Raw genomic sequence first — 27,250 nt, 5'->3', positions numbered from 1 at the left:
AGCCCTATTTCCCACTCCTTCCATTGTTTCACCAGATTGGTGAGCTGAACAGCGGATCTAGTAAAGAAAGTATCTTTGCCTTATTCCTAATTTCTCTCCCAGCGGATGTCAATAGGCCCCTTCCTTTGCAGAGAGAGGCATGGACATGAGCTGTTGCAAAGGCATAAGGACTGTCAGTGTAAATATTAGCTGATTTACCCTTTGCAGTGCGCAGTGCCTGAGTCAATGCTACATCTCCGCTTTCTGGGCAGAAGATCCAGGGGGGAGGGAAGAAGACCGTAGGGTAGAGAGAGAGGGATAGTCTACAACTACTGCCCCAGAAACACTGGTGTCCCCCACAACAAAACTGTTCCCATCTGTAAAAAGAATCAGGTCAGGGTTTTTCAGCGGAATGTCAGAAAGGTCAGGCCTTGCTGACTGAGACTCCTCAAGGAGTTGGAAGCAGTCATGCATAGGAGCCGGGTCAGAACCAGGATCTGGGAGCAAGGTGGCAGGGTTCAGGGCAGATGATTTGGAGAAAGTGAGGCGAGGGTGATCTGAAAGCAGGGCCTGATAGTGAGTAATGCGAGCATTAGAGAGCCACTTATCAGAGGCAGACCTGAGCAGACTCAACAGAGTGAGGGGCAGAGATAGAGAGAGAATGGCTCAAGGAAAGTTTGTCAGCCTCCTTTACCAGGAGAGCAGTCGCGGCTATGGCCCTAAGACGGGAAGCATCCAGCTGCTACGGAATCTAAGCGCTTGGAGAGATACGCAACAGGCAGACACCAGGGGCCAACGGTTTGACTCAGGACGCCTTGCGCAATACTCCTAGCTTCCGCCACAAAAGGTAGGGCCCGGGCTTGGTGAGGGCGTTCCTGAGATGATCAAAGGCAGATTGTTCAGCGGAGCCCCACACAAGGGGACCCTGACCGGTTGTAGCAGAATAAAGGGGTTTTGCTATCTCGGCAAAAGAGGGAATCCACAATCTACAGTATTCAGCTGTTCCCAAGAATTCCCGAACCTGCTTTTTAGTAATGGGGAGTTTTTAAAACTCTGTGGCTGCCTAGTCCAAGTAAGTTGCCCTGAGAATTCCCCTGGGGATCTATCCATTGAAAAGCAAAGAGAGGAACAAATTCCATTTACTTACAAAATTAGTACATCAGGTTAAAAGTTTTAAAATCACAAACAAATTTTCAAACAACCAATTCCCAAATTCCTTAACCATTGTTCTTTTTTTTTTTTTTTTTTTAATTTATTTTTTATTTACTAGCCTTTTATTTACAGGTTATATGTATGGGTAACTTTACAGCATTAACAACCGCCAAACCTCTTGTTCCAATTTTTTACTTCTTATCCCCCATCCCCTCCCCCAGATGGCAGGATGACCAGTAGATGTTAAATATATTAAAATATAAATTAGATACACAATAAGTATACATGACCAAACCGTTATTTTGCTGTACAAAAAGAATCAGACTCTGAAATATTGTACAATTAGCTTGTGAAGGAAATCAAAAATGCAGGTGGGCATAAATATAGGGATTGGGAATTCAATGTAATGGTTTTTAGTCATCTCCCAGAGTTCTTTCTCTGGGCGTAGCTGGTTCAGTTCATTACTGCTCCATTGGAAATGATTTGGTTGATCTCATTACTGAGGATGGCCAGGTCCATCAGAACTGGTCATCATATAGTATTGTTGTTGAAGTATATAATGATCTCCTGGTCCTGCTCATTTCACTCAGCATCAATTCGTGTCTCTCCAGGCCTTTCTGAAATCATCCTGTTGGTCATTTCTTACAGAACAATAATATTCCATAATATTCATATACCACAATTTATTCAGTCATTCTCCAACTGATGGGCATCCACTCAGTTTCCAGTTTCTAGCCACTACAAAGAGGGCTGCCACAAACATTCGTGCACTTACAGGTCCCTTTCCCTTCTTTAGTATCTCTTTGGGATATAAGCCCAGTAGTAACACTGCTGGATCAAAGGGTATGCACAGTTTGATAACTTTTTGAGCATAGTTCCAAACTACTCTCCAGAATGGTTGCATTTGTTCACAACTTCACCAACAATGCATCAATGTCCCAGTTTTCCCACATCCCCTCTAACAATCATCATTATTTTTTCCTGTCATCTTAGCCAATCTGACAGGTGTGTAGTGGTATCTTAGAGTTGTCTTAATTTGCATTTCTCTGATTAATAATGACTTGGAGCATGTTTTCATATGACTAGAAATAGTTTCAATTTCTTCCTCTGAGAATTATCTGTTCATATCCTTTGACCATTTTTCAATTGGAGAATGGCTTTCAATTTTTTATAAATTAGATTAACCATTGTTCTTAAAATGTAACAAAGCTCTTAAATCAGCAAACAGACTAGGGCTGTTTCCAGGACCTCCACCCCAGAGAGAAGTTTGTTTCACCTTGAATTCCCTTTTTCCCTTCCAGAATCCAAAGGGGCTTCCCTTGACATAGGGTACTGCTTAACAGAAACAGGAGAGGCAGTGGCTAGATTTTCTGCCCACACCTGAGGAAAATCTGTTTTCAGCTGAGAGAGAAGAGGGGAGGAAGCAGAAGGCGACGCAGGGGAAGCTATTAAGATTTGTTCAAATTGGAGAGGTAGGGTAATAAGAAGACGCTTCGGACCTGGAGGATTTAAAGTTAGAGAAGCCTGATCCTCAGAAAAGGAAATAGTTGCCTGAATCTTTCGATGTAAGTCCCTACCCAGAAGGGGATAAGGGCAATCTAGCATGACCAGAAAGCAATGAATGACTGTGCCGTGCCCTAGGTGGACTGTGTGTTCAGTAGTCCAGGGATAAGAAACAATTTTACCAGTAGCATCATGTATAGAGGTAGATTTTAGAGATAATGGGCCCAAAGGTTTTGTTAAAGCAGAGTATGTAGCTCCAGTATCTACCAGAAACTCAACAGGCTGACTCCCAATTTGTAAGCATACCCTAGGTTCTCCGGGGTCTAAAGAAAGAGAGAGAGAGAACCAGGGCTCCCTCAGTCTGTCCCCTCCAGAGCGAGGACATCCCTAGGACGATTTCGGATTGGGCATTCGTTCTTCCAGTGCCCTGTGTTCTTACAGTAGGCATGATGAGGTATGGAACGTGGCAGGAATATGGGTTGGTCTCCTAGTTCTCCAAAACACCAAGTTAAGGTGGGTTCTCTGCAAGAAACGCTACACAAAAGGCTGTGATAAGAAAAGACACTTTATTAAAGAGAGAAAGACACTAAGATGTTCTCTTAGTGGGCAATATCAGAGAATTGCAAAGAGACATTTTCTCAGGGATTACTTATATACAGAAACAAAACAATTTGGGTTTTGCATCTGAAAGGTGCATAGGTTTTACATCTGAAAGGGACATACTTGAGATAGGTTTTGCATCCAAAAGATTTGCCTCTGAAAGTTACATTTTGCATCCAAAAGGTGCATAATGCAGATGCTCTTCTGGGCGAGGCTGTATTGTCCTCTTCAGGCACACTGGTCTGAGCCTAACGGGCTGCTGTCCACAGGGGCGCTGGGAAGTATTCCTGGGGAAATTGTTTGCTTCTTTCATAGCTGCTACTACTATCTTGGCGCATTCTTTACCTGCTGTCGTAGCTGGTGTGTCTTGGGTATTAAAGACTTTCAGAGCTATCTCGACTAGTTGAGATATATTCATACCCTCAAACCCTTCTTGCTTCTGTAATTTTCTACGTATATCTGGGGCAGACGGACTAACAAATGCAATATTCACAGATCTATAGTTCTGGGGGCTTCTGGGTCAATAGTGCTATAGGTACGGTAAGCCTCATACAAACGTTCTAGAAATGCCCCAGGGGATTCCTCTGCACCCTGAATAACCTCAGAAATCTTAGTCATATTAATAGGTTTCCTCGCTGCCGATTTAAGGCCTTAGAGGAGATATCTATGATAAGCAGAAAGTGAAGTACGACCTTGCTGGGAATTAGGGTCCCAGGAGGGCCGTTCTGAGGGAAAGCTAGCTTCCACCTGAGCGTGATGCTCCTCTACAGACCCTCCACCTGGTCCCAGGACAGCTTTCCTTGCTTCCCTTTTAATCTTATCTCTTTCCTCTGTAGTAAAGAGAGTAGTAAGGAGCTGCTGACAATCATCCCACGTGGGCTGGTGGGTATGGAAAACAGATTCAAGAAGGTTAATCAAGGCTTGTGGTTTCTCAGAGAAAGGGGGATTTTGAGCTTTCCAGTTATAAATGTCATTTGTAGAGAAAGGGACATAAACTAAGAAAGGAACCCCTTCTGAGCCCACCATTTCCCTCAGAGACAGAACAAGTTTGGGGAAAACTGAGGGTTGCTGGACAGATCCCAAAGCATTGTAAGCAACTCCACCTTGAGTACAGGAGGGAGGGAGGGAGAGAGAAGCTGAAGGATTAGCCGGAGTGGGAAATAACACAGGAGAAACTGGTTTGGGAGACGGCAATGGAGCAGGAGTTAACACTTCAGTGTTAGCCATACCGAGCCCCTGTTTATTGGTTGGAGGAGAAAAAGAGACTGGAGGAGATGGGGGGAGGGAGACACGAAGGGCCAGGCAGTGAAAAGTTAGGCTCAGGAGGGATTTGTCCCTCTGCCAGCAATTTGGGCGGGGAATTTCCAGGCAAAGGTGGATACAGACATGAACCCAGATACGGTGGGGGAGGGGGATTATCTAAGGGGTCTTCCAAAGAATCCTGTAGGATTTTCTTCTCTGGCGGTTTACAACTCTCCCTGTCTGTTCTCAGGGACTGTGTAACCAAAATGCAAATACCATTTGTCATGGTCGCAGCCCTCAGCCAGGAAGGGGGGGTAAGACAATTTGTAGCCAAACATCAATGTAAGGATATTGATCTGGATGGCCAGGTTCACCAGTAACTACTTGGTGCACCGCCAGTGCTACTTCCCTATCATATGTGCCTTCTGGAGGCCATCCTACCCCAAAGGAAGGCCACTCCTTCTGGCAAAACAGTTTTAGCTTATTCTTTCTCCACGATATTCCATAATCATGATGTTTAAATGTCTCAGAAAAATGACTAAGAAGACATTCAAGTGGAGTTAGTGTTTTTGAAGCAGAGTTTCCCACGGCTGAGTTAACAGATAGTCTTATGCCACCAGGGGAGAACTCCTACTATCTTTAACACTGCCCTCCCTTTTATTTTTCCCTCTCTCTCTCTCTTTTTTTTCTTTCTCTCCCTTTTCTCCCTTTTCTCAAGGGCCGCTGCAGTCAGCCCGAGACAAAGAGGGAGAGAGAAAGAGAGAAAGATTTTTCAAGCTTCTTGATATTTTCTAAGCCTGCAACACAGGCTGAAGTCCTATCTCTTATAAGCTTGCTAATTTTTTTTTTAACATAGACACAAAATGCAAAGCAAACAGACACACACAGACACACGTGGAGCTCCAATTTACTAAGCACAGTTGCAACTTTGTTCTAAAAAAATTTTCAACAAAACAGACAAATCACACAGAACATAGAACACGCAATTACAACATTAAACAAACATGTAACACAAACCTAGAAGATATTTTCCAGCGTCCCAGAAAATACCTGTCTCAGAATTTGTAGACCCGTTGACAATTATTCTGAGACCAGGTTGCTAATAACATCCCAGACAGAACTAGATGGTACCCCAAAGGGTACCCAGACAGACTTACTCTCCCAAATGCCAAATCGATTCCGTTGTCCACCGTAGGCCGCACTGAGGCTGAAGAACCGCTTCCTTTTCCCCTGAGGCTCTGGAGGTATCCAGAGTGCTGATCTTTTCCTAAGGAATAGACCCAGATCCTGAGCCTCCTCAGACCTAGGTGGAGACCGAGAGGTCTCTAATCTCTAATCCGTGACTCAGTTTCCCCTTATATCTCGGTGAGACCTCCAAATTGTAATGCCGGAGAAACTGAGGCAGGAGAGAGATTAGAGAGCTTTTCAATAGTTTATTAATTGGAGAGTATAATTAACTGGACAGGACTCTCATCTCAAATTATCCAGTCAGATAAAGATATACTGGGAACAAGGAATCCATGTTGGTCCCAGGGCTGTCATCTCAAAGAATCCAGCAAAGAATAGGAGCTGCCCCATTCTTTAAATAACCCTAGAAACAAAGACCCCAAACAGGTGGGAAGGCTTCTGTCAGGTTGGGGGGAGACCATAACTCTTAAAAGCCCAGAGACAGGATGTCTGAATACCCAGAGATAAAGATGTCAGTGAGGTATCTTGGAATATTTTAGAGGGATATTGTAAATTCTTGAGGACAGGAGTTCTGCTCTCTTTTTTATCTTGCTAGCAATATATAACCTTAGGAAACCACAGGAAAAAGTTAGGCTTTTTCACTTTTTAAAGTGAGAATCACAATCTTCCCTATCTTCTAACTACAGCATAGAAATTTTTTCTTTCTGGATGCATTTTAAATCTTTCCAGTAACAGATTCTAGCTCATAGAGCAAACACGACACAGACATTCTGTACAGGTATGCAGACACAGATAAAAATGACATAAAAGAAGACTGTACCATCTTTGTCAAATGCCATAAAATTTCTTTGCCAAAAGCCATCCTATAGCACTTTGTCTCCTCTGGCATCACAGAGAAGGTAAAAAGGTGGTAAAGGTTCTCTAGGAACTTTGCTGAAAATTTCAAGAATTTCCAAATCTGGGCGTCCCCAGTCAAGGAAAACTTGCTGAGTGTGGAGCTTACGTTGACCCAGATAAGCCTTTTCCCAGTTGCTTGAGGGGTCCCAGCTATAGGATTGAGGGAGAAAAAATGGGGGGCTTACTTTTGATGAGATTCGAGCCTGGGCTTGGAGAAGGAGGGAAACAAGAAAAGTAGTTGGCAAGTTCTTGTGACAAGAATTCACTAACCTGAGTTATCTGTGGCACAGAATAGGAAAGTTTATTTCTGAATATCACTAAGAAAGACTCTCTTAGTGGACAAAAGCCCCTAATACAATCAGGAGATTTTGCAAAGAGGTTTGTTGAGGATACTTAGTTTTATGAGCAGATCCTAAAGCTTGGGACAATTGAAACAATGGAGAATTTTGGAATTGAATAGGTATGTGTTTACCTCTATAGAGAACTTAATCAGTAGTGAGTGTTACCAGTGGGGGTGGTCTCTCAAGATAACAGAATGAAGCTGATTATCCTGTTTGCTTCAGGTGAGGTACACAGACAAAGTTCAAGGTAGCTTTCTCTTTGAGAGAGAAAATTTCTCCAGGCCTCCCATTTCACTTTGACAAGGTGTGAATCAAGCCAGAGGAGGCCAGACTCTTCCCATATTGGGCCATCAAATGTTGAGATTGGGAAAGGACCCCCCCAAAATTTGGAGGTTGCAGACCAGTGGCGTGAGGTGTCTGAAAAGAATTTGCAGGCTTGAACCCATATCTAAGTCAAGGGACAATGTTTATTGTAATTGTAATGCCAATTGAAGGAGGGTGAGTTCCAAAAGAATTTAGCAAAGGACCCAAGAGAAAAGAGATAGATTTATAGGAGCTTCATATTACTTGTGTGCTAATTTTATGGCTTACAAGTAGATTTGAGGGGTGGTCTATTCATTATTGTCTCAGGAATCTGGCTATCACTGACCAACAATTTAACTCTCTGACAGTCAGTAATGTTTGTAGGACTATTCTAAAGCCAGAAGACTTGGAAATCATTGATAGACAGATTGTTAGAACAATAGCATTCTAAGATCAGAAGGCCTCAGGATCTTTTAACATATCTTCCTTAAAAACTAAGGGAAGAAATATTATTATATTACTAGACCACAGGACTTTTATAATCATTACTAGATGGATTGCCAGAATAATTGTGGGGAGCCGGCACTAATCTACAGGTGATAAGACCCAAGATTTCTGGTTATGCATGACCCTTGGTACCCCCATGCCTCTCGCTATCCCAGTAAATAATACAAATAGCTATTGGCTTGAAGACAATTGTATCATTGCGCTCCCTTTCCATGTACAACCTATAGGCTTCTTAGAATCAGAATGTTTAGAACACACCCCTCGCAATAATTCTTTTGATGTTGATGTGGGGTTTGTAACTTTTGCAAATTGCTACTCAATTTTTTCTGTTGAGTCCCCCTCCCCTTTGCCCCGTGGCTGGTCAAGTATTTGTGTGCTGAGGTATCCTAGCTTTCACAGCCCTATCAGTAAATTGGACAGGAACTTGTGTTCGAGCTGTTATCCTTCCTGACATTGACATCATCCCAGGGGATGGACCAGTCCCCCTCCCCAGCCTTGATTACGTCAGTGGCAGAACAAAAAGAGCTGTCCTTCTCATACCAGTAATGACTGGTAGGCCTTGGCATAGCAGCCACAGTTGGGTCAGCGGGTTTAGGGGGTGCTGTGCATTCATATAACAAACTTTCAAATCAGATTATTGATGATGTTCAAGCATTCTCTAGTACCATCAATGACCTACAAGATCAAATTGATAGCCTGGCAGAAGTAGTATTACAAAATAGGTGTGGTTTGGATCTTCTCACTGCAGAGCAAGGAGGGATATGTTAAACTTCCAAGAACCCTGTTGCTTCTATGCAAACAAATCCGGTATTGTTAGAGACAAGATTAGGAGACTCCAGGATGATTTAATTAAAAAAGAGCTGTTTGATAACCCTCTTTGGAGTAGGCTCCATGGGATCCTCCCTTATATTCTTCCCTTACTTGGACCCTTAAATTGGCTTTCTCTTTTGTCTTTTGGACCCTGGGCCTCCTGGAAAATCCCTTCCTTTGTAAAATCCCAAATAGATCCCAAATAGTGCACGGGCAAAACCCATTCACATACACTATCACTGCCTTGATGCTCATATGAGCAACATAAATTTTTGACAAACATCGAGACCTGGTTAGCCAATGACAAGTAAGATTCCTCAAGGACTAGCCAACCTAAGCCAGGAAGAGACGTTTCTGTACATCCTTCCTATGATGGGTAAGGCTTCTCCCCATAGGAACAACCTAAGCCAGGCACAGGTCGGGAAATAAAAAAATTCTATATTTGATTCTTTTTATATAAATACAAAAAGGGGGACCTGTGGGGAGCCGGCACTAAACTACAGGTGATAAGGCCATAAGGCCATACAGGTGATTAAGGGCACATTCCAAAGAGTGCCCTAACCTTGAATAGGCAGATATCTAGGCATCTCCTAATCACATCATGGGGTTTCCTACATGACCAAAGACTGCCTTAACCTTGAATAGGCAGATATCTAGGTATCTCCTAATCACATCCTGGAGCTTCTTTAGTGACCAAAGACACCTGATCAGCTCATCCTTGGGCGGGAAACCAATCCTTTGTCTAGGATCCCCACCCTGTACTGAGTCTGCACAACCCTGCTTCCTTTCCTATTGCTATAAATACCTGTACTATTGCACTCATTAAAATGAGGCTTGATCAGATGGTTTTGTCTTGCCTCCGTTCTTTGCTGTCCCCTGTCCCAAGCTCTTTGTCCTTCTTCCAGGGTCCACACACTCTGCCTTGCGGGCCGAGGCAAATAATAACACTCCAAGGTTTGGGGAGGGGAACCATGGGATCACAGATTCCAAAGCCAGAAGACACTGGCAGATTTTTAGAAAAGAAGCACCCCAAGGTCAGAGGGACCTCCCACTAGTGTTTCCCCTAGAACCTATATTCCTTTATTCTGATCTGTGTATTAATATATAAGTATACACATATTTAAATGACATCCTGTTTTCATATAACTGATCCTACTAATTAATCCCTTGACACAATTGTTTACAACATAGTAGAGATAGAGTAGGATTGAGCCAAAAGAACTAGTTTCTAATTCTTATTCATCCATAAAGTAGGTCTGACAACTTGAACAAATCACTTCATTTCACTTGGTCTCAGTAAAGTGAGAGAGTTGAATTGGGTCATAGTTCTTCACAGGTATAAAGTCTATAATAACATGATCAATCCTTTCTCTATGTTCCGTTCGGTTGCATTTGTAGGGAGAAAACAGCATAATTTTTAGCAATAGCCTGTTGAGACTAGTTAACTCTGTTGATAATATTATTTTAATGAATCCAAAGTCTTGTATTCAGTTCCTGTGTGAGCCAGTTAGCTTTACTTTATTCAAGGGCCTTAGGTCTCCCCCAAAAGGTGTCATGAAAAATTAGACACAAAAATGACTGAATAACAACCTCTTCAAAATATTGTTTTGAAGATAAAATAAAATTATTTACATGAAAGCAATTTTAAAACTACAAAATGCTACATTCCTATTTTGGTATTATTAATTGAACAACAACTACTACTAAGAGGTATCATGGTATAGTTGATATGATCCAACTTTAGGGGAAATATAACAATAATTTTAAGGTCCCCTGACCTTAGAGTGCTTCTGTTCTAACAATCTGTCAATGATTCTAAAGTCTTCTGGTTTTAGAATCAATGATCTTGAGGTCCCCCAACCTTAGAATGCTATTGTTGTAAGAATTTGTCCATCAATCATTGTAAAAATATTCTGGCTTAAGAATATAATAATATTTGTACTCTTAGACTTTAGGGAAGATATATTAGGGATCCTGAGGCCTTCTGACCTTAGAGTGATATTGTTCTAACAATCTGTCAATGTTTCTAAAGTCTGCTGGCCTTAGAATAGTTCTACAAATGTTATTGACTGTCAGATAGATAATCTGTTGGTCAATGATAACCAAATTCCTGAGACCACTCCTCAGTTCTACCTCTAGGCCATAAAATTAGCATATCAATGACACGAAGAACTGGTTAAATTTGTCTCCTTTCTCTTCATCCTTTGCTAAATTCTTTTGGAACTTCAATTGGTGTTACAATTACAATAAACTTTGCCCCTTGACTTGAAGATATGTTAGTGTCTCCAAGGAACTCTATAAGACTACATTTCTGGACACTTGACAATCTATATGTATAGTAGTAAGAAAATTTTCTTATAAGAGTGTTTTACTTACCAGTGTTTTACAAAGTAGGGGTCTTGATCCCCAGGAGAGGAATGAACTTGAGGGTGTTTTGTGATCAGTCAATAAAAAAAATCCTATGTGATGTAATATACCTTCTAGGATTTTGAGATCCCCTGACCTTAAGGGGCTTCTGTTCTAACAATAAGTCGTTGGTTCTAAATCTTCTGGCTTTGGAGTCTGCAGTAGGGAATTCCTACACCCAATCTAAGAATAACTATCTAGTTGATTCTGAATAGACCTCAGATCTTTGCTGTCTGTCAATTAGCTTCTGGCCTCAGGTTAGTCCCATAGACCAAATTCCTGACACAATAGTGATAATCTGTTGGTCAGTGAGAACCAAATTCCAGCGACCCTCCTTGGTTCTAACTCTGGGCTAAAAATTAGCATATCTATAACATAAAGAACTAAATAAATGTGTCTCCTTGCTCCTGTTTCTTTGCTAAATTCTCTTGGATTTCATCCACTTGTAATGGCATTACAATCACAATAAACTTTGCCCCTTGACCAGGAAATGGGCAAATTCTTTTGAGACACCTCATGACATTTCTCTGTGACCCCAAACTCTTGGGGTCCCTTTCCCAAACTAAACATTTTATGGCCTGATATAGGGATAATCTGGCCTTCTTTGGCTTGATTCTTTCTTTGTCAAGGTAAGTGCCACTCCTTCCTCTTCTCCCCCTACCCCCCTTTTTTCTCTCACAATCCTATAGCTAGGACACTCCAAGCCACTGGGAGAAGGCTTGTCTGGGTCATCATGAGCTTCACACTCAGTAAGTTTTTTTGGCTGCGGACACCTATACTAGGAAATTCTTGCAATTTTCAGCTAATTTTTTGCTACCCTTTCACCATCTCTGGGACTTTAAAGAAGACAAAGTGCTGTAGGACAGTTCTTGGCAAAATTTTATGGCTTTTGGAAAAGATGGGACAATCCTGTTTCATGTCATTTTGTTTATATCTGCGTCTCTGTGAAGGATACCTGTGTCATGTTTGTTCTGTGAGCTAGATTTTATTACCTGGAAAGATTTAAAATGCAATCAGCAAAGGGAAAAAAAACCTATGTTGAAGTTAGAATGCTGGGAAAATGTCTTAAAAAGTCCAACTTTTTTTTTCCCCTGTAGACTTCAACTCTGGTCAAGCTGGGGGCTACACAAAAAAGTTAGCTAATTAAAATTAAAATAACATCTTAGTAGATTCTCAAAGTTTTGAGAGCAATGATTAAGGAGTTTGGCAATTAATCATTTTAAGATTGCAAGAAAAATTCCTGAAACATTAAAGATAATTCCAAGAATTTATTCCAATCTGGAAAAAGGAAAAACAAACCAGATAAATAGCAACTTTTTGCTAAATCTTCCTTGACTCCTATCTTGTCCAGAGTCCCCTTCTGCTCCTTTGGGAAAGCATCCCAGAAGATTAAGGGGCCCTTTCTGCTCCATTCCCTGGAATGGTCCTGATGTGGGAAAGATTCCTATCTTTGATTCCCAACACCCCCTTCCTCCTCTCCCCCCACAAATCCTGGTCCCTTTGAATTCCAATAGAAGATCCGGACTTGTCCCAGCCCCACTCAGATCTGAGCCAACTTTGGGACTACACCCAAAAGCCCCTCGAGCTAAGTCTCCCATTATAAAAGGGAGATGCTGGGACCCCCTCTTTGCAGAGATCCCCAAACATGCTAGCCATGTGAGGACTCTCTGTCCATTGGACCCTCTCCTCTGTCCAGTGCCCTCCTTATCTCTACTTTCGCCTATACTTTAACCTTGCTTACCCAATAATAAACCTCTTTTATCAATCTAGCTCTTGGGCCAATAAATGCCTTTATTGGGGACTCGTGCTGCTACTAGACTGCTGCATCCTTGAGCTGAATCCAAGGGGGTTGCATGGGGAGCTCTGTTTGACTTCCTGTACCCCAAACCTGCCATATTTAGGTACCCCAAATCTAGACCTCAACAGTCCTAAGTGTATCTCAGTTATGGAGATTGCTAACAAGAGCAATATAGCTGAAGTCCCTCTATTTGCTAACTCCTTTCATCTCAGATCATATTAAAACTCAAATTCTGCTTCCTTTGTAGAAATAGGGAAAGCAGCCATGGGGACCCCACACAACCTTGCCCAAATATCTCCCCAATCCAGGTTGGGGGAAATGGAATGGGGGTCAGATTCCATGGTCAGCATTCCCTGAGCCCCAACACATGCCCCAATACCATCAAAGAGAGATCCTGGCACAAGTCACCCCAGCTTTCATCAGTTTCTGTTTAGGAACTGTCTGGAAAGAATTCGGATACCTCTGTCACCACCCAACATGGCAATGTGAGATGAGAAAGCCAAACCACCATTCTCTGTTTCAATTACGGATATGTATTAGCTATGTAATGTATAGCAAATTGATTTATTTCTGCCTAGTTTTCTGATTTGTAAAGAAAACTAATAATTGTTATTATGAAAATCACATGATTGCAAAAGTGCTTAGCATAAAATGTGCTATATGGATATATGAATATTAACTGCTTTATTGGATACAATTACATCAGTGGCTTGCTAGTGGAAGGCTTACCAGGTATCAGGCTCTCCTGCTAGACAATCCTGAGGACTCTCCTAGTATACCACACCCCTAACCTTGCTACTCAGCTGCTCCCTGACAACACCCAGTCAGGTGACATTACAACTCAGATAGTGAATGGTTTACAGATGGGTCCAGTTTTCTTTTAGTAGCAGCATCTTGGAGGCTAAGCTATTCCTCCCAGGACTTTTACCCAGAGAGCTAAACTCATTGCTGTTACTAGTGCTTTGGAACTGGGGAAAGGAATGAGAGTGAATATTATACAGACTCAAAATATGCTTTTCATATTTTGCACACTCTTGGAATTATATGGAAAGACAGCAAAAAAATTCTCCTTTTATATTCTATACCCTCAGGCCACCTTCTAATCTCAGAGACAAGCAATGAGAACTTCTTTTTGGCCTGCCCAGCTTTTTGCAGAATGACAATATCCCAGTTTTCACTTCTCAAATAACTCAAAAGGTGGTTGAGGCACTTAAGATTTGCTTTCTTTCCTTCTTATTATTTTCTATATTTTTCTAGGTGTACCTTTAACAACACTCCAAGGATGAGAGCTTTGTAGTTAGTATTTTCTCTCCAGCTCTCATGGTGTCACTCTGTGGGAAACCACCAGTGGGGAGATAACTCCTTAGTCTTTAGTCAGACTAGAGAATTCTGTTGGTAGTGGGGGCATTTAGGATTGTTGGGTGTGCTCTCAGCATCCTCAAGGCAGCCCACAGATGCTACCTAATGCATTATTTGCAAAGGCCCCATTCCCAAATGTTACTATTGCCACCTTGGATGCCACCCCATTTGTACTAGCTACCTCCCCAGGGAGATAATTTTAACCTAACTATCCCCTGTTTTCTTGCTAGAAAGGATCTCACACCCCAATACAATTGTAGACTATGCATTCCAAAATTATTCTGGCAAATTCACTCATAATGCTTCTAATTATAGTCATTCTTGGGGACAACTACAGGAAGCCACTACAAAACTTGACTTCAGTGCACTTAAGGGATATGCTTTTCTTTGTAAAATGGGTTTTCCATTCATCTTTGATGTTTTTGAAGGACCTGTTGAAAGGAATGCCTCTGACTGGAATCCTCCTCAATCTATAATCCTCTGTACCCAATGCTTAACACCTTTTAAACATATCTGAGTGCTCCTTTCACTCTTTCAAGGAGATAAAAACGGGAATTTGGGGGAAAATATTCTCTGGTATTTATCCTAGGAAAAGCTTTTGGGATGAGAGGTATTTGTGATAGCCTCATCTTTCCCCCCTAGCCTTCCTGTAGGTGGGGTTCCTGGCTATTGTCCCTATTAACCCCTATACTAACTCCACTTTTAATTATTCTTTTTTTTTTTTTGCTCATATATGGCCCATGCATTTTTAACCTCCAGGCCAGGGATCCTCAAATTACGGCCTGAGGGCCAGATGTGGCAGCTGTGGACCTATATCCCCTTCACCCAGGGCTTTATTTAAAGTCCCACAAAACAAAGTTTTTGTTTTTATTATAGTCTGGCTCTCCAACAGTCTGAGGGATAGTGAACTGGCCCCCTATTTAAAAAGTTTGAGTGCCCTCTAAGAGCCTGGAGCAGGGGTCCTCAAACTTTTTAAATAGGGGACCAGTTGAGATCCCCTGACCTTAGGGGACTTCTGTTCTAACAAAAAGTCAGTGATTCTAAATCTTCTGACTTTGGAGTCTGCCTCAGGAAATTCCCACATCTAATCTAAGAATAACAATCTGTCTGATTCTGAACAGACCACTCCTTCTTTGCTGATTTTCAGATAGCTTCTGGCCTCAGGCTAGTCCCACAGAACAAATTCCTGAGACAATAGTGGTAGTTGGTCAGTGAGAACCAAATTGCAGAAACCACTCCTTGTTCCTAATTCTGGGCCATAAAATTAGCACATCTATAACATGAAGAACTAGATAAATGTGACTCCTTGTTCTTGTTTCTTTGATAAATTCTCTTGGAATTTAGTCTGCTTGCAGTGGAGTTAGATTTACACAAACTTTGCCCCTTGACCAGGAAATGGGTCCAAGCCTGCGAATTCTTTTTGAGACACCTCACAACACTGTTCTGTGACCCCAAACTCTAGGGGTCCCTTTCCCAACCTCAACAAATGTACAAGCTCTTAATGTCCTCACTTTTGAGAAGGGCAGAGACACCTCAAGGTATTTGAAAATGAATCTGTATACCCACAGAAGATAGTTATTTTCCACTGCAAAAATTTCTACCAATTCCCCATCAGTTTAACTCCACAAAAATTATTGATGAAGTACACCAGTGATTCTCAAAATCTAGTCCAGAGCAGCCTGGGAATCTCTGAAATCCTTTCAGAGAGTCTACAAATTCATAATTAGTTTTTATTTTTAATGTGATCAATATCTATAACTATAACCCACATAAACAAAAACTCTTTGGACAGATCCTCAATTTTTAATAGGTTAAAGATATTGAGAACAAAAGTTTGAGAACCACTGAAGTAAACAATCAAGAAAATTTGGAGACTATTCTCTTATACAATGCAATTAAAAATCCAGCTACTCCTCTTCTTCCTTCTCTTCTTTATTCTTTTTTCTTTTGTTCCTTCTCTTCCTTTTACTCTTCTTTATTATCATCCTCATATTCCTTTTTCTTCATCATCCTTCTCGTTTTCTTGTTACCACTACTACTAATAATTCTTCCTTAATATTCTCTTCCTTTTTATTTCCATAACTATTTTGTTTTTTCTCCAATTTCTCTGATCACTCTCCTTTTCTGGCTCCTTCTCTACCTTCTGTCCCCCCACATTTAGGTACTTTTAAAATTTCTTTCATCAATCATCTTTTTTCCCTCTCCCCTCTGGCTTGAAAATCTGTCAACTCCCCTAAGTCTTCAAGTACAGTATCTTTTTGTAAGATTCAGAAATTTACAATTTCAACACTAACCTTCTGCTGAGTGTCGGTCCCACATTTCTTTGTGGCCTTGAATGGGCTACTTCTCAGCCTCAGTTTCTTCATTCATGGAATAAAGGAATTGGATTAGATCAGGGGTTGACAAACTATAGCCTGCAGGTTAAATGTAATTCATTAGCTATTTTTTTTTTTGGGGGGGGAGGGTGGTACAGCCTGCTTTTAAAAAAATAAAAGAAACAACCAAAAAACAATTTCAGCTTCAAGTCAGTTTGCTGACCCCTGGACTAGATAATCTCTTGTAGTCTTCTAGCTCTGATCTATGATCCTGTTGATGCTAACTTTGTTTCACTGTCAAGTAGAACTCAATATGGACAAAATCTACCTCATCATCTTTCTTATGCCCCAAATGGATTTTAATTTAATTTTGATTTATAAGTATTTAGCAGCACTTATATTTTGTTCCTTACCTACTTCTTAAAAATAATATGAAATAGAATTGAGCACCAAAAAAGATTTTTAAAATACTGAATATATGGTCCTCTAAGGTTGTTTCTTCACCTCTTTTTGAATTCCTACTTGTGTGTCATTGTTTTCAACTAAAATTCCAAGTCCTCTATGAAGCTTTCCCTGATTGTTTGTATTCTTTATCCTCTGAAATCCCATAAGATTTTGTTCATATCTCAGTGGCATGCAGGTTTGACAACCAGATTTCTGAGGGAAAATATATGTACAACATATTTTAAAGGTTAATCTGCATTATTCTTTTTCTCCATCACTTTTAAAAAAATTTGCAGTTCTTTTAAACATATTTCCACATTTGTCATACTGTGCAAGAAACAAGTAAGGTAATTGAAACTGTACAATAAACAGTAAATTCAGCCTTGACTGTAGCATTTGCCAATTTTTGAGTGCAAAAACTTGCATTGAAAATTTAACAATTAATTCTTCTAAGCCAGTTTGATTTGGTTCCAGTATCCACAAGTCTCAAAAACATTCCCTTGTATTGTGGTTACTTGAGTTTATTTCACCTCCTCAAATTTTAAATTTCTTGAAGTTAAGATCTTGAAGTTAATTCACATTTGTACCTAGCATACAGTAGTACATTCTTGATGTAGATATTTTATGGAGTGAATTAATTTCTAATACTTTGGTTAGATGATTGAATGTAATCTTGCCTTGTTGAAACATTAAGGATTATTAACTTCGAGGGCTTTTTTTTTCCCTGACAGAACTTCCTCCTCAACCTGATGGTATCAAGATTTCCAACATCACTGACTCCTCTGCCATCATCTCTTGGTCAATATTGGATGGTCATTCTATTTCTTCTGTCATTATCTGTTACAAGATTCAAGGCAAGGCTGAAGAAAACCACATTGAAGTGAAGATAAAGAATGCCACTATTACACAGTATCATATCAAAGGCCTAGAACCTCAAACAGCCTACTGGGTCGACATTTTTGCAGAGAACAACATGGGATCAAGCAACCCCCCTTCTTCTCTTGAATTGATAACACTCCCAGAAAATAAAGGTTGGTGGGACAAATCATTGGCTGCTTGATACGATTTAAAAGATGACAATGAGGCCCTACTGCCTAAAAAAAAATCTACCCTATTATCTTTTCATCTGAATGAAATTCTACTATTAGAGATTTATTCTTTTGGTTTAAGACATTGCCATCTACAGGTACCCTCTTAAAATTCAAATATACCTGGGAAGATTAATTTCACTGTTAAACTAATTTCAATAAATGTTCTAATAATTTTAGTCAGAGTACTTTCTCTTCAGTTAGCTGGAAACAGGAAACTAAATTTACAATAAAAATTGTGACCACATAAAAAATGGAAAAAAAGATTTGGGATTTTGCTTAGCATGACTAAGCCTGGGTCATAGGAGTTTAGACTTGAAATAGACTTTAGATATTATCTTATTATTCTCTGATATTCTACAAATAAGGAGACAGAAAGAAAAATTAAAATATTCACTAAAAATGTCTTAGTTGTTATTTATGCCAATTCTTGTACTCAAGTCATCATTAAAAATATACTATTTATATTCACTATGAATCTTTCTATATTTTTTGAATTTTTGATTTTTCTAAGATCATGCTATTCCAACCAAATAATATTACCATTTACTTATGTTAAAATAAAAATGGACTTTTTGTGGCAGAGAGGAGCTTGGGATCATTAAAAGCACTATGAAATTTGCCAAATGCCACCAAATCTAATCTCCTATTCAATTTTTTGTTTAACTCATTGTCCATTTAGGTGGCCTATTAAGATGATAGATAGATAGACAGCTAGATAACACACTAAAATTTTAACTCTTAGCTCACAAAACTGGATGTCATAATCTGAACCATATATATTCTTTATCTTTATTTTTTTAAAGAAGCAGGCAGGTAGCACAGTAAATAGAGTGTTGGGCCTGGAGTCAGAAAGACCTTTGTCTACCTCAGTTTCCTTATCTATAAAATAAAAATAATATTGTTGTGAGGATCAAATGAGATAATAATTACAGTGCCTGGCATATAAAAGAGCTATACAAATATTAGTTATTATTGTCTACTTGGTTTTTCATTTATGGATTTCTAGGCTTTTCTCTTCTGAGTGTCCATGAATCTCAAGAGGTCCTGAAGTGTTTTTGGGGTCAAGGAAATCAGGATTATATTATTCACCAATCAGATAATCTAAGGAATGTATCACAAATAAAATTAAGTGTATGACTGAGTAGTTCTCTGCTTGGCCTTTGCTATGTATTTTCCTATTTCTCATCTGACCAATATTTATCTTCTATTTGCTTTTTATTCTCCTGGCCTCTAATTATGACTGTTCCCTCAGCTTTTTCTCTACACAAATCATCTATCCATTCTAATGGCTTAACCTGGCTCCCCTCCCCACATACAGTGAATAAAGCACTGGACCAAATGTCTAGAAGATCTGAATTCAAATTTTATCTCAAACACTAGTTAAAAATTACTGAATAAATACTTTCATGTCTGTCTATCTCAGTTTAATCATTGATTTCAGTTCAGTATCATCAGATTAATGTTCCTAAAACACTTCTTTAGGGAATTTCCTTATTTAAAGTCCTTAAATAGCATCCGATTATTTGAATGCATAAGAACACATGCATGTGTGTGCACAAGCATACACACACACACACACACACACACACACAGATACACATACACACACATAGACTTTTTAACTTTGACATCCAAAGCCTTCCACAATCTGACTCTAACTACCCTCATGCTTACTACTTGTCAATATAAATATTACACTCCTCTCACTCTTAGAAACCAGTACAAGATATTGTATATAGTAGAAGGATTGCTGGAGTAAAAATCAGAGGAACCTAAGTTTTGAGTCCTGCCCTAAATATTGACTAGCTGTGTGGGTGAGTCATTTAATCCCTCCTTAGTCAAGTGATAATAGTCAATCAACACTTACTAAGTACCTACTACATACCAGGCACTGTATTAAGCTGTAAGGGATACAAACACACAAAAAAGACAGTCCCTGCCTTTGAGAAGCTTACAATCTAAAAGTAAAGACACAACACAAAGAAAGCTAAAAAGGAAGAGGGAGGAAAGGTAGCCAGAGAATAGTGAAGTCAAAGAAATTTAAAAGCAATAGAGCCACATGGAAAATGAGAAGATATCTGAAGAGATATATCTCTCTTGTCTTCTGTCTTTAAATGGAGTTTGAGGAGTTTATGGCTGAGATGTAAGTCCCAAAGCTGATTAGCTCTTGCAAAATGATGTGATTTTTCTCTTTTTTTTATCTTATCATCCTACTAATTGTTATAAAAGACTATGTCAGTTCTTACTCAAGCTCTTTGATCATCAAGAGAGGCCAATTACCCAATTTATGCATTATTACTAGCCTAATTAATAAATTGAACATAGGGTGAAATGGGGAGGAAGATGCTGTAATTTCCCAATGATGAGTTTACTAGGGGCACCGTGGAAAAGCCAAAGAGGTGTGGAATGAGTATAGCTAAATAGAATATGAGATATCTGAGGAATAATTGTAATCTTATACTGAAAGGCAGCTGTGTTATAGTAGTTAGAGAGTCAGCCCTGCATCAGGAAAGCTTGAGTTCAGTTTTATTCTCTGACACATACTGGCTGCATAACTTTGGGCCAGTCATTTCTCAGGAAATTTTCAGAGGTTATAAATGGAAAAGTAGATGCAGATCTACATTAGTATAGAGAGTTCTCTCAGTGGGAGTTTCCTAAATCAATAATATAATAAGTCTAATTCTTCCTATCCAGTTCCTTCAAAAAATGTTTTTCCCCCAATGGAAAAGTCATCTACTTCAGATGGCTCTTGTAAGGAAAGAACTTGGAAGTTTTTTCTTTTCTTCTTCATCTATTTAAACTTAATTTATTCTTCAAGGCTCTGTTCTTGATCCACTTTCTTCATAAAGTTTTTCCTCATCTCTCTCAACCCACAATGATCCCTTCCTTTCTGAACTCCTCTAGCACATGTCTATTCCACTAAGTTGGTTGTATAACATACACTTAAAAAGTATTATCTGAGAAGGGGTCTTGTTTATATTTTTCACAGCAGTAATTCTAGTGCTCTATCCATAGAAGTTACTTTATTTTATATATTTTAAATTAAAGCTTTTTATTCATAAAGCATAAACATGGGTAATTTTTCCAACACTGACTCCTGCATAACCCCCTGCTGCAAATTTTCCCCTTCTTCCTCCCCTCCCCTCCCCCACCTGACAGACAGTCCAATACATGCCAAATATGCTGAAATATATGTCAGATCCAATATGTGTATACATATTCACACAGCCATCCGGTTGTGCAAGAAAAATCAGATCAAGAAGGAAGAAAAAGAAAAACTGAGAAAAAAGAAACAAAATGCAAGCAAATGCATTGATGAGAAGGCTATGCTGTGTTCCACCCTCTGTTCCCATGCTTCGCTCTCTGGGTATAGATAGTTCTCTTCATCACTGAACAAGTGGAACTGGTCCAAATCATCTCGATGTTAAAGAAAGCCACATCCTTCAGAACTGATCATCAAATAGTCTTGTTGCTGTGTAATCTCCTGATTCTGCTCATTTCACTTTGCATCAGTTCATGTAGCTCTCTCCAAGCCTTTCTGAAATCATCCTGCTGGTCATTTCTTATAGAACAATAGTATTCCATAGCATTCATATACCATAATTTATTCAACCATCCTCCAATTGATGGGCATCCATTCAGTTTCCAGTTTTGTGCCACTATGAAAAGGGTTGCCACGAACATTTTTCCACATGTGGGTCCTTTTTCTTCTGTTAAGATCTCTTTGGGATATAATCCCAATAAAAACACTGCTGGATCAAAGGGTATGAACAGTTTGATAACTTTTTGAGCATAGTTCCAAACTGCTCTCCATTCACAACTTCACCAAAAACGTATCAGTGTCCCAGTCATCCCCTCCAACATTTGTCATTATTCCTGTCATTTTAGGCAATCTGACAGGTATGTAGTGATACCTCAAAGTTGTCTTGATTTGCATTTCTCTGATCAATTGAGATTTAGAGCACCTTCTCATGTGACTACAAATAGTTTCAATTTCTTCATTTGAAAATTGTTCATATCCTTTTCATATCTTATCTCTCATCAATTGGAGAATGGCTTGAACTAGTATAAATTTGAGTCAATTCTCTATATATTTTAGAAATGAGGCCTTTATCAGATCTTTTGGATGTAAAAATGTTTCCCCAGTTTATTGCTTGCCTTCTAATCTTGTTTGCATTAGTTTTGTTTGTACAAAACCTTTTTAATTTAATATAATCAAAATTATCTATTTTATGATCAATAATGATCTGTAGTTCTTCTTCGGTCACAAATTCCTTCCTCCTCCACAAATCTGAGAAGTAAACTATCCTATATTCTTCTAATTTGTTTATAGTATCATTCTTTATGTCTAGATCGTGAACCCATTTTGACTTTAACTTGGTATATGGTGTTAGGTGTGAGTCTATGCCTACTTTCTGCCATATTAGTTTACAATTTTTTCCAGCAGTTTTTGTCAAATAGTGAGTTCTTATCCCAAAAGGTGGGGCTTTTTGGTTTGTCAAATATTAGATTGTTATACTCATTGGCTATTTTATTCTGTGAGCCTAACTTATTGCACTGACCAACTTGTCTATTTCTTAGTCAGTACCAAATGGTTTTGATGATTGCTACTTTATAATATAGTTTTAGATCTGGTATAGCTAGGCCACCTTCATTTGCTTTTCTCTTCATTAATTCCTTTGAAATTCTTGACCCTTTGTTCTTTCAGATGATTTTTTTTGTTATTTTTTCAAGATCATTAAAATAGTTTTTTTGGGAGTCTGATTGGTATAGCACTAAATAAAGAGATTATTTTAGGTAGTATTGTCATCTTTATCATATTTGCTCACCCTATCCAAGAGCACTTAATATTTTTCCAGTTGGTTAGATCTGACTTTATTTGTGTGGAAAGTGTTTTGTAGTTTTGCTTATATAGTTCCTGATTTTCCCTTGGCAATTAGATTCCCAAATATTTTATATTTTCAACAATTATTTTAAATGGAATTTGTCTTTGTATCTCTTGCTGTTGGATTTTGTTATAAGAATGCTGATGATTTATGTGTCCTGCAACTTTGCTAAAGTTGTGGATTATTTCTAATAGCTTTTTAGTTGATGCTCTAAGTATACCATCATATCATCTGCAAAGAGTGATAATTTGGTTTCCTCATTACCTACTCTAATTCCTTTAATCTCTTTTTCTTCTGTTATTGCCAAGGCTAGCATTTCTAATACAATATTGAATAGCAATGGTGACAGGAGGCAATCTTGTTGCACCCCTGATCTTATTGGGAATGATTCTAATTTATCCCCATTACATATGATGCTTGCTGATGGTTTTAAATAGATGCTACTAACTATTTTAAGGAAAAGTCCATTTATTCCTATACTCTCTAGTGTTTTTAATAGGAATGGGTGTTGGATTTTATCAAATGCTTTTTCTGCATCTATTGAGATAATCATATGGTTTTTGTTAATTTGGTTATTGATATAGTCAGTTATGTTAATAGTTTTCCTAATATTGAACCAGCCCTGCATTCCTGGTATAAATCTTACTTGGTCATGGTGTATTATCCTGGGGATGATTATCTGTAATCTCTTTGTTAATATTTTGTTTAAGATTTTTGCATCAATATTCATTAGGGAGATTAGTTTATAATTTTCTTTCTCTGTTTTCGTACCTGGTTTAGGTTTCAGTACCATGTCTGTATCATAAAAGGAGTGTGGTAGGAGTCCCTCATTCCCTATTTTTTCAAGTAGTTTATATAGTATCGTGTTGGAATCTTTACAAAGTGTTAAGCCATTAGAGTTGATAGAGACAATAATTATCTAATTTGGCATGGTTCAATATGATTGATTTGATCTTAGAAGGAGATATTTTGGGCCAGAACTTGAAACAAGGTACTAAGTACAATTGATAGAAATGATGCTTGTGTTCACACCTTTAGAGAACTCATAAATATCTAAGTACTCAATGGAGTTCACACGTTTGGGAGAGTTCAGGGTTTAGAAAGAGATATCTGAATTCACACCTCTCTTAGGGCCAGAGAACACTCTGGGAGATAACCCAGTATCCCTCTCTCTCCAGAAGGAAGAGTTAACCTTTGGGAGATCATATATATACACAGGAAGCTCTTAGAGCTTGAGAGTTTTTCTCCGGAACATTGACTGGGGTTGGAGAGGAGCACTCTGGGAGGAAGCCCATAAGCCCTGTTTTCGAGGCAAGAGATTCATTGCATTTTCCAACTTGGTGCTGGCTGGAGGCTGAAGAAAACAGAGGCAGAAGCCAAGGACAAAGCTGCAAGATCTCTTGAAACCAAGCAGAGAGATAGGCCTCTGAGTTAACTGGGCTATATTGAGGACACAATAAAAGATCTGAACTTTTATCATCTGGCTGTGTTTTGGAAAAAGAACACTAACATTTTGGCACCCTGAACATGGGGTTGACAGGCCCTTCAGTGGAAAAAGCTCCAATCCTGATTTCAGTAGAAAAGCCTGTGACCCTGATTTCAGTGGAAAAGCCTGTGACCCTGATTGAGTGGAAAAGTCTCCTCAACCCCGAAATTAGAGTGAGTACAACAAAGAAATTCTGTTAAAAGTGTTAAAGTAGAATTTCAGCTAAGATGGAACAGATGTTTAGAAAACAGCCTTCTGTTTCTGTACAAGGAAAATGTTTAGAGAGCATTGTCCAAGTTATGGAAAGCCAAGGTTTGATAATAATTTTGGAGCAGATCACTGAACTTTTACAAGCTATTAAGAACATATGTCCTTGTTTCTCTCTGGAGAAAGAATTGGATCTAGATCAATGGAACTTAGTAGGAGAGGATCTTTGTCAATTCTGTAATAAAAATGGCCCTAACTCAATTTCTAAAGACATATTTAATACATACATTTAATACAACTGGCTATAAGAAGTTATTTAAGTGTTAAAATGAAAAAGAAGAAAGTGCTAACTAAACTAGGTGATAAGCAGGAAAATTCAGATAAGAATGGAGTTAAGTACAATTCTGAGTGTGATACTTCACAGCAGGAGGAATTAGATCATTCCTCATCTCATGCATGACCCTCCCCCATCATGGGTGGAGGAAGAAGAGGAAGAGAGAGAGGCAGAAACACAGTCAGCTTCTCCTGTGAAGCAGAATATGACAAGATTAGAAAAAGCATTAATTAAAGCAAAAAATAAAGGAGAAGATATATCTGATTTTATACATGCATATCCTGTGATGGAAAAGATTGACTCTTCAGGTCAAAAAGAAAGACAATACACTCCTTTTAATTTGGAAAAACTTAAAGATTTGAAAAAGGGTTGCACTCTTTATGGGGCTACATCATCTTATGTGAAGATGTTGCTAGATAATTTGTCTTATGAAATCTTAACCCCGAATGATTGGAAATCCATAGCGAGAACATGCTTAGAACCGGGACAAAATTTGTTGTGGCTTTCAGAGTATCATGAATTATGTAGGCTTCAAGCTCAATGCAATAGGCAAACAGGAACTATTGGACAAATCACTTTTGACCAACTAGCTGGTGAAGGTCAGTATGTAGAGAATTCAGAACAGATTTATTATCCTATAACAGTGTATGAGCAGATTTCTAAGGCTGCAATAAAAGCTTGGAATTCTCTCCCTGGACAGAAAGATGGAAATAAAGCTTTCACAAAAATAGAGCAAGGTCCCAATGAACCTTTTGCAGATTTTGTGGGACGTTTGCAAACAGCTGTAATCAGAACCATTGGAGATAATGCGGCTACAGAAATAATGACGAGACATCTGGCTAAGGAAAATGCCAATGAGATTTTCAAAAGAATTATATAGGGACTAGACAAAGATGCTCCTTTAAAGGAGATCATAAGACACTGTGCCACAGTGGGCACAAATGCTTATTATACCCCAAGTATGATGAACATGGAAAGACAGGGTCCCTCTTGGCAAGGGACTTCTAGAGAAATTCGTCAATGTTTTCAGTGTGGAAAAGTTGGACATTTGAGAGCTCATTGTAGATATGGAGATAGAATGAGAACACAGGGTGAGAGAATAAAACCCAGAATGTCCAAAATGCAACTGAGGCTTTCACTGGGCCTCTGAATGTAGATTGACCCAGAGAAGTGAAAGGCAAGGCCCAGCTCTTAAGTATCAATCAAAGGACATGATGGCAGCTGAGTTTACACCCAGAGAATCTTTAGAAATTCAGGACTCTGATATCATTAATCAACAGAAAAGCAATCAGGATTACAGTTGGAGAGAATACAGATTTTTCAACCCAACAGGGCAGTGTCCAGTGCAAACAGCTCCAATGTAATTACCAGGTGATAAAAGTTCTTCAAGTTCTTCAAAACAAAGAAGATTCAAGAAACATGTGATACTGAAGGAGCATGGCTGACAATGAGACTGTTAAAATAACTTTAAAATCTTAAGGAATCATTGGATTTCTAACACAAGAAAAGACTATTTCAAGTTCCTCAAAACAAAGGAGAAGATTTAAGAAACATCTGACAGATCATGGCTGACAATGAGACTGTTAAAAGAACTTTAAAATCTTCAGGAATCATTGGATTTCCTAACACAAGATGAGACTCTTTCAGTTCTTGAAAACCAGTAAGAATCATTGGATTTTCTTGAGATGAAAAATTGTTGATGAGACTATTGCAGTACTCCAGAGCTTACAGGAATTATTGGATTCTTGGCACTTGAACTAATGGACAATGGGTTCCTTTTGGACTATTTTTAGAACTTATGGACATATATAATTCTGTATGTTGATTCATGTTATGAAAAATTGTTTATTTCAAAGTTTACAGGAATTATTGAATTCCTGGCACATGAACTAATAGGCAATGGGTTCCTTTTGGACTATTTCTAGGACTTATGGACATGTGTAAATTCTTCATGTTGATTCATGTTATTTGTTAACATTACTATTAGCCTGTGTTATGTTACTATGTGCTTATGTAACTATGTGTAATGCCTCCCATATTGGTGGATTTATGTACACCTTGTTTCATACCTGTTTCAAGTGAGCCCCTTTAGAAACCCTCTAATCTGATTTGATTTTCTATTTCTTTTGGTATTTCCATCTCCCTTCCTGAGATGTCAGGGAAGGTATGATCATCTTTTTGGAGTTCTCACATCCTTAAGAAGTCAAGGAGGTTATGATTGCCTATGTTCTAAATCAAAAGAAAAGGGGAGATGTTGGAATCTTTACAAAGTGTTAAGCCATTAGAGTTGATAGAGACAATAATTATCTAATTTGGCATGGTTCAATATGATTGATTTGATCTTAGAAGGAGATATTTTGGGCCAGAACTTGAAACAAGGTACTAAGTACAACTGATAGAAA

The 27,250-nt window shown here is 38.9% G+C and overlaps 1 protein-coding gene across 1 annotated transcript in view; it reads left to right on the top strand.

Moving 5' to 3' along the window:
* Positions 1-27,250, top strand: part of TEK (TEK receptor tyrosine kinase) — a 151,413-nt gene that overhangs the window by 80,421 nt on the left and 43,742 nt on the right. The window contains exon 13 of the mRNA XM_031943319.1: positions 17,576-17,875. Coding sequence (XP_031799179.1) covers positions 17,576-17,875 — 300 coding nt within the window. The remainder of the gene's footprint in view (positions 1-17,575; positions 17,876-27,250) is intronic.

Source organism: Sarcophilus harrisii, chromosome 1 (assembly GCF_902635505.1).
Source record: "Sarcophilus harrisii chromosome 1, mSarHar1.11, whole genome shotgun sequence".
Classification (NCBI taxonomy): domain Eukaryota; kingdom Metazoa; phylum Chordata; class Mammalia; order Dasyuromorphia; family Dasyuridae; genus Sarcophilus; species Sarcophilus harrisii.
The sequence above is the reverse complement of the archived record's forward strand: the minus strand, read 5'-3'. Positions and strand labels throughout refer to the sequence as shown.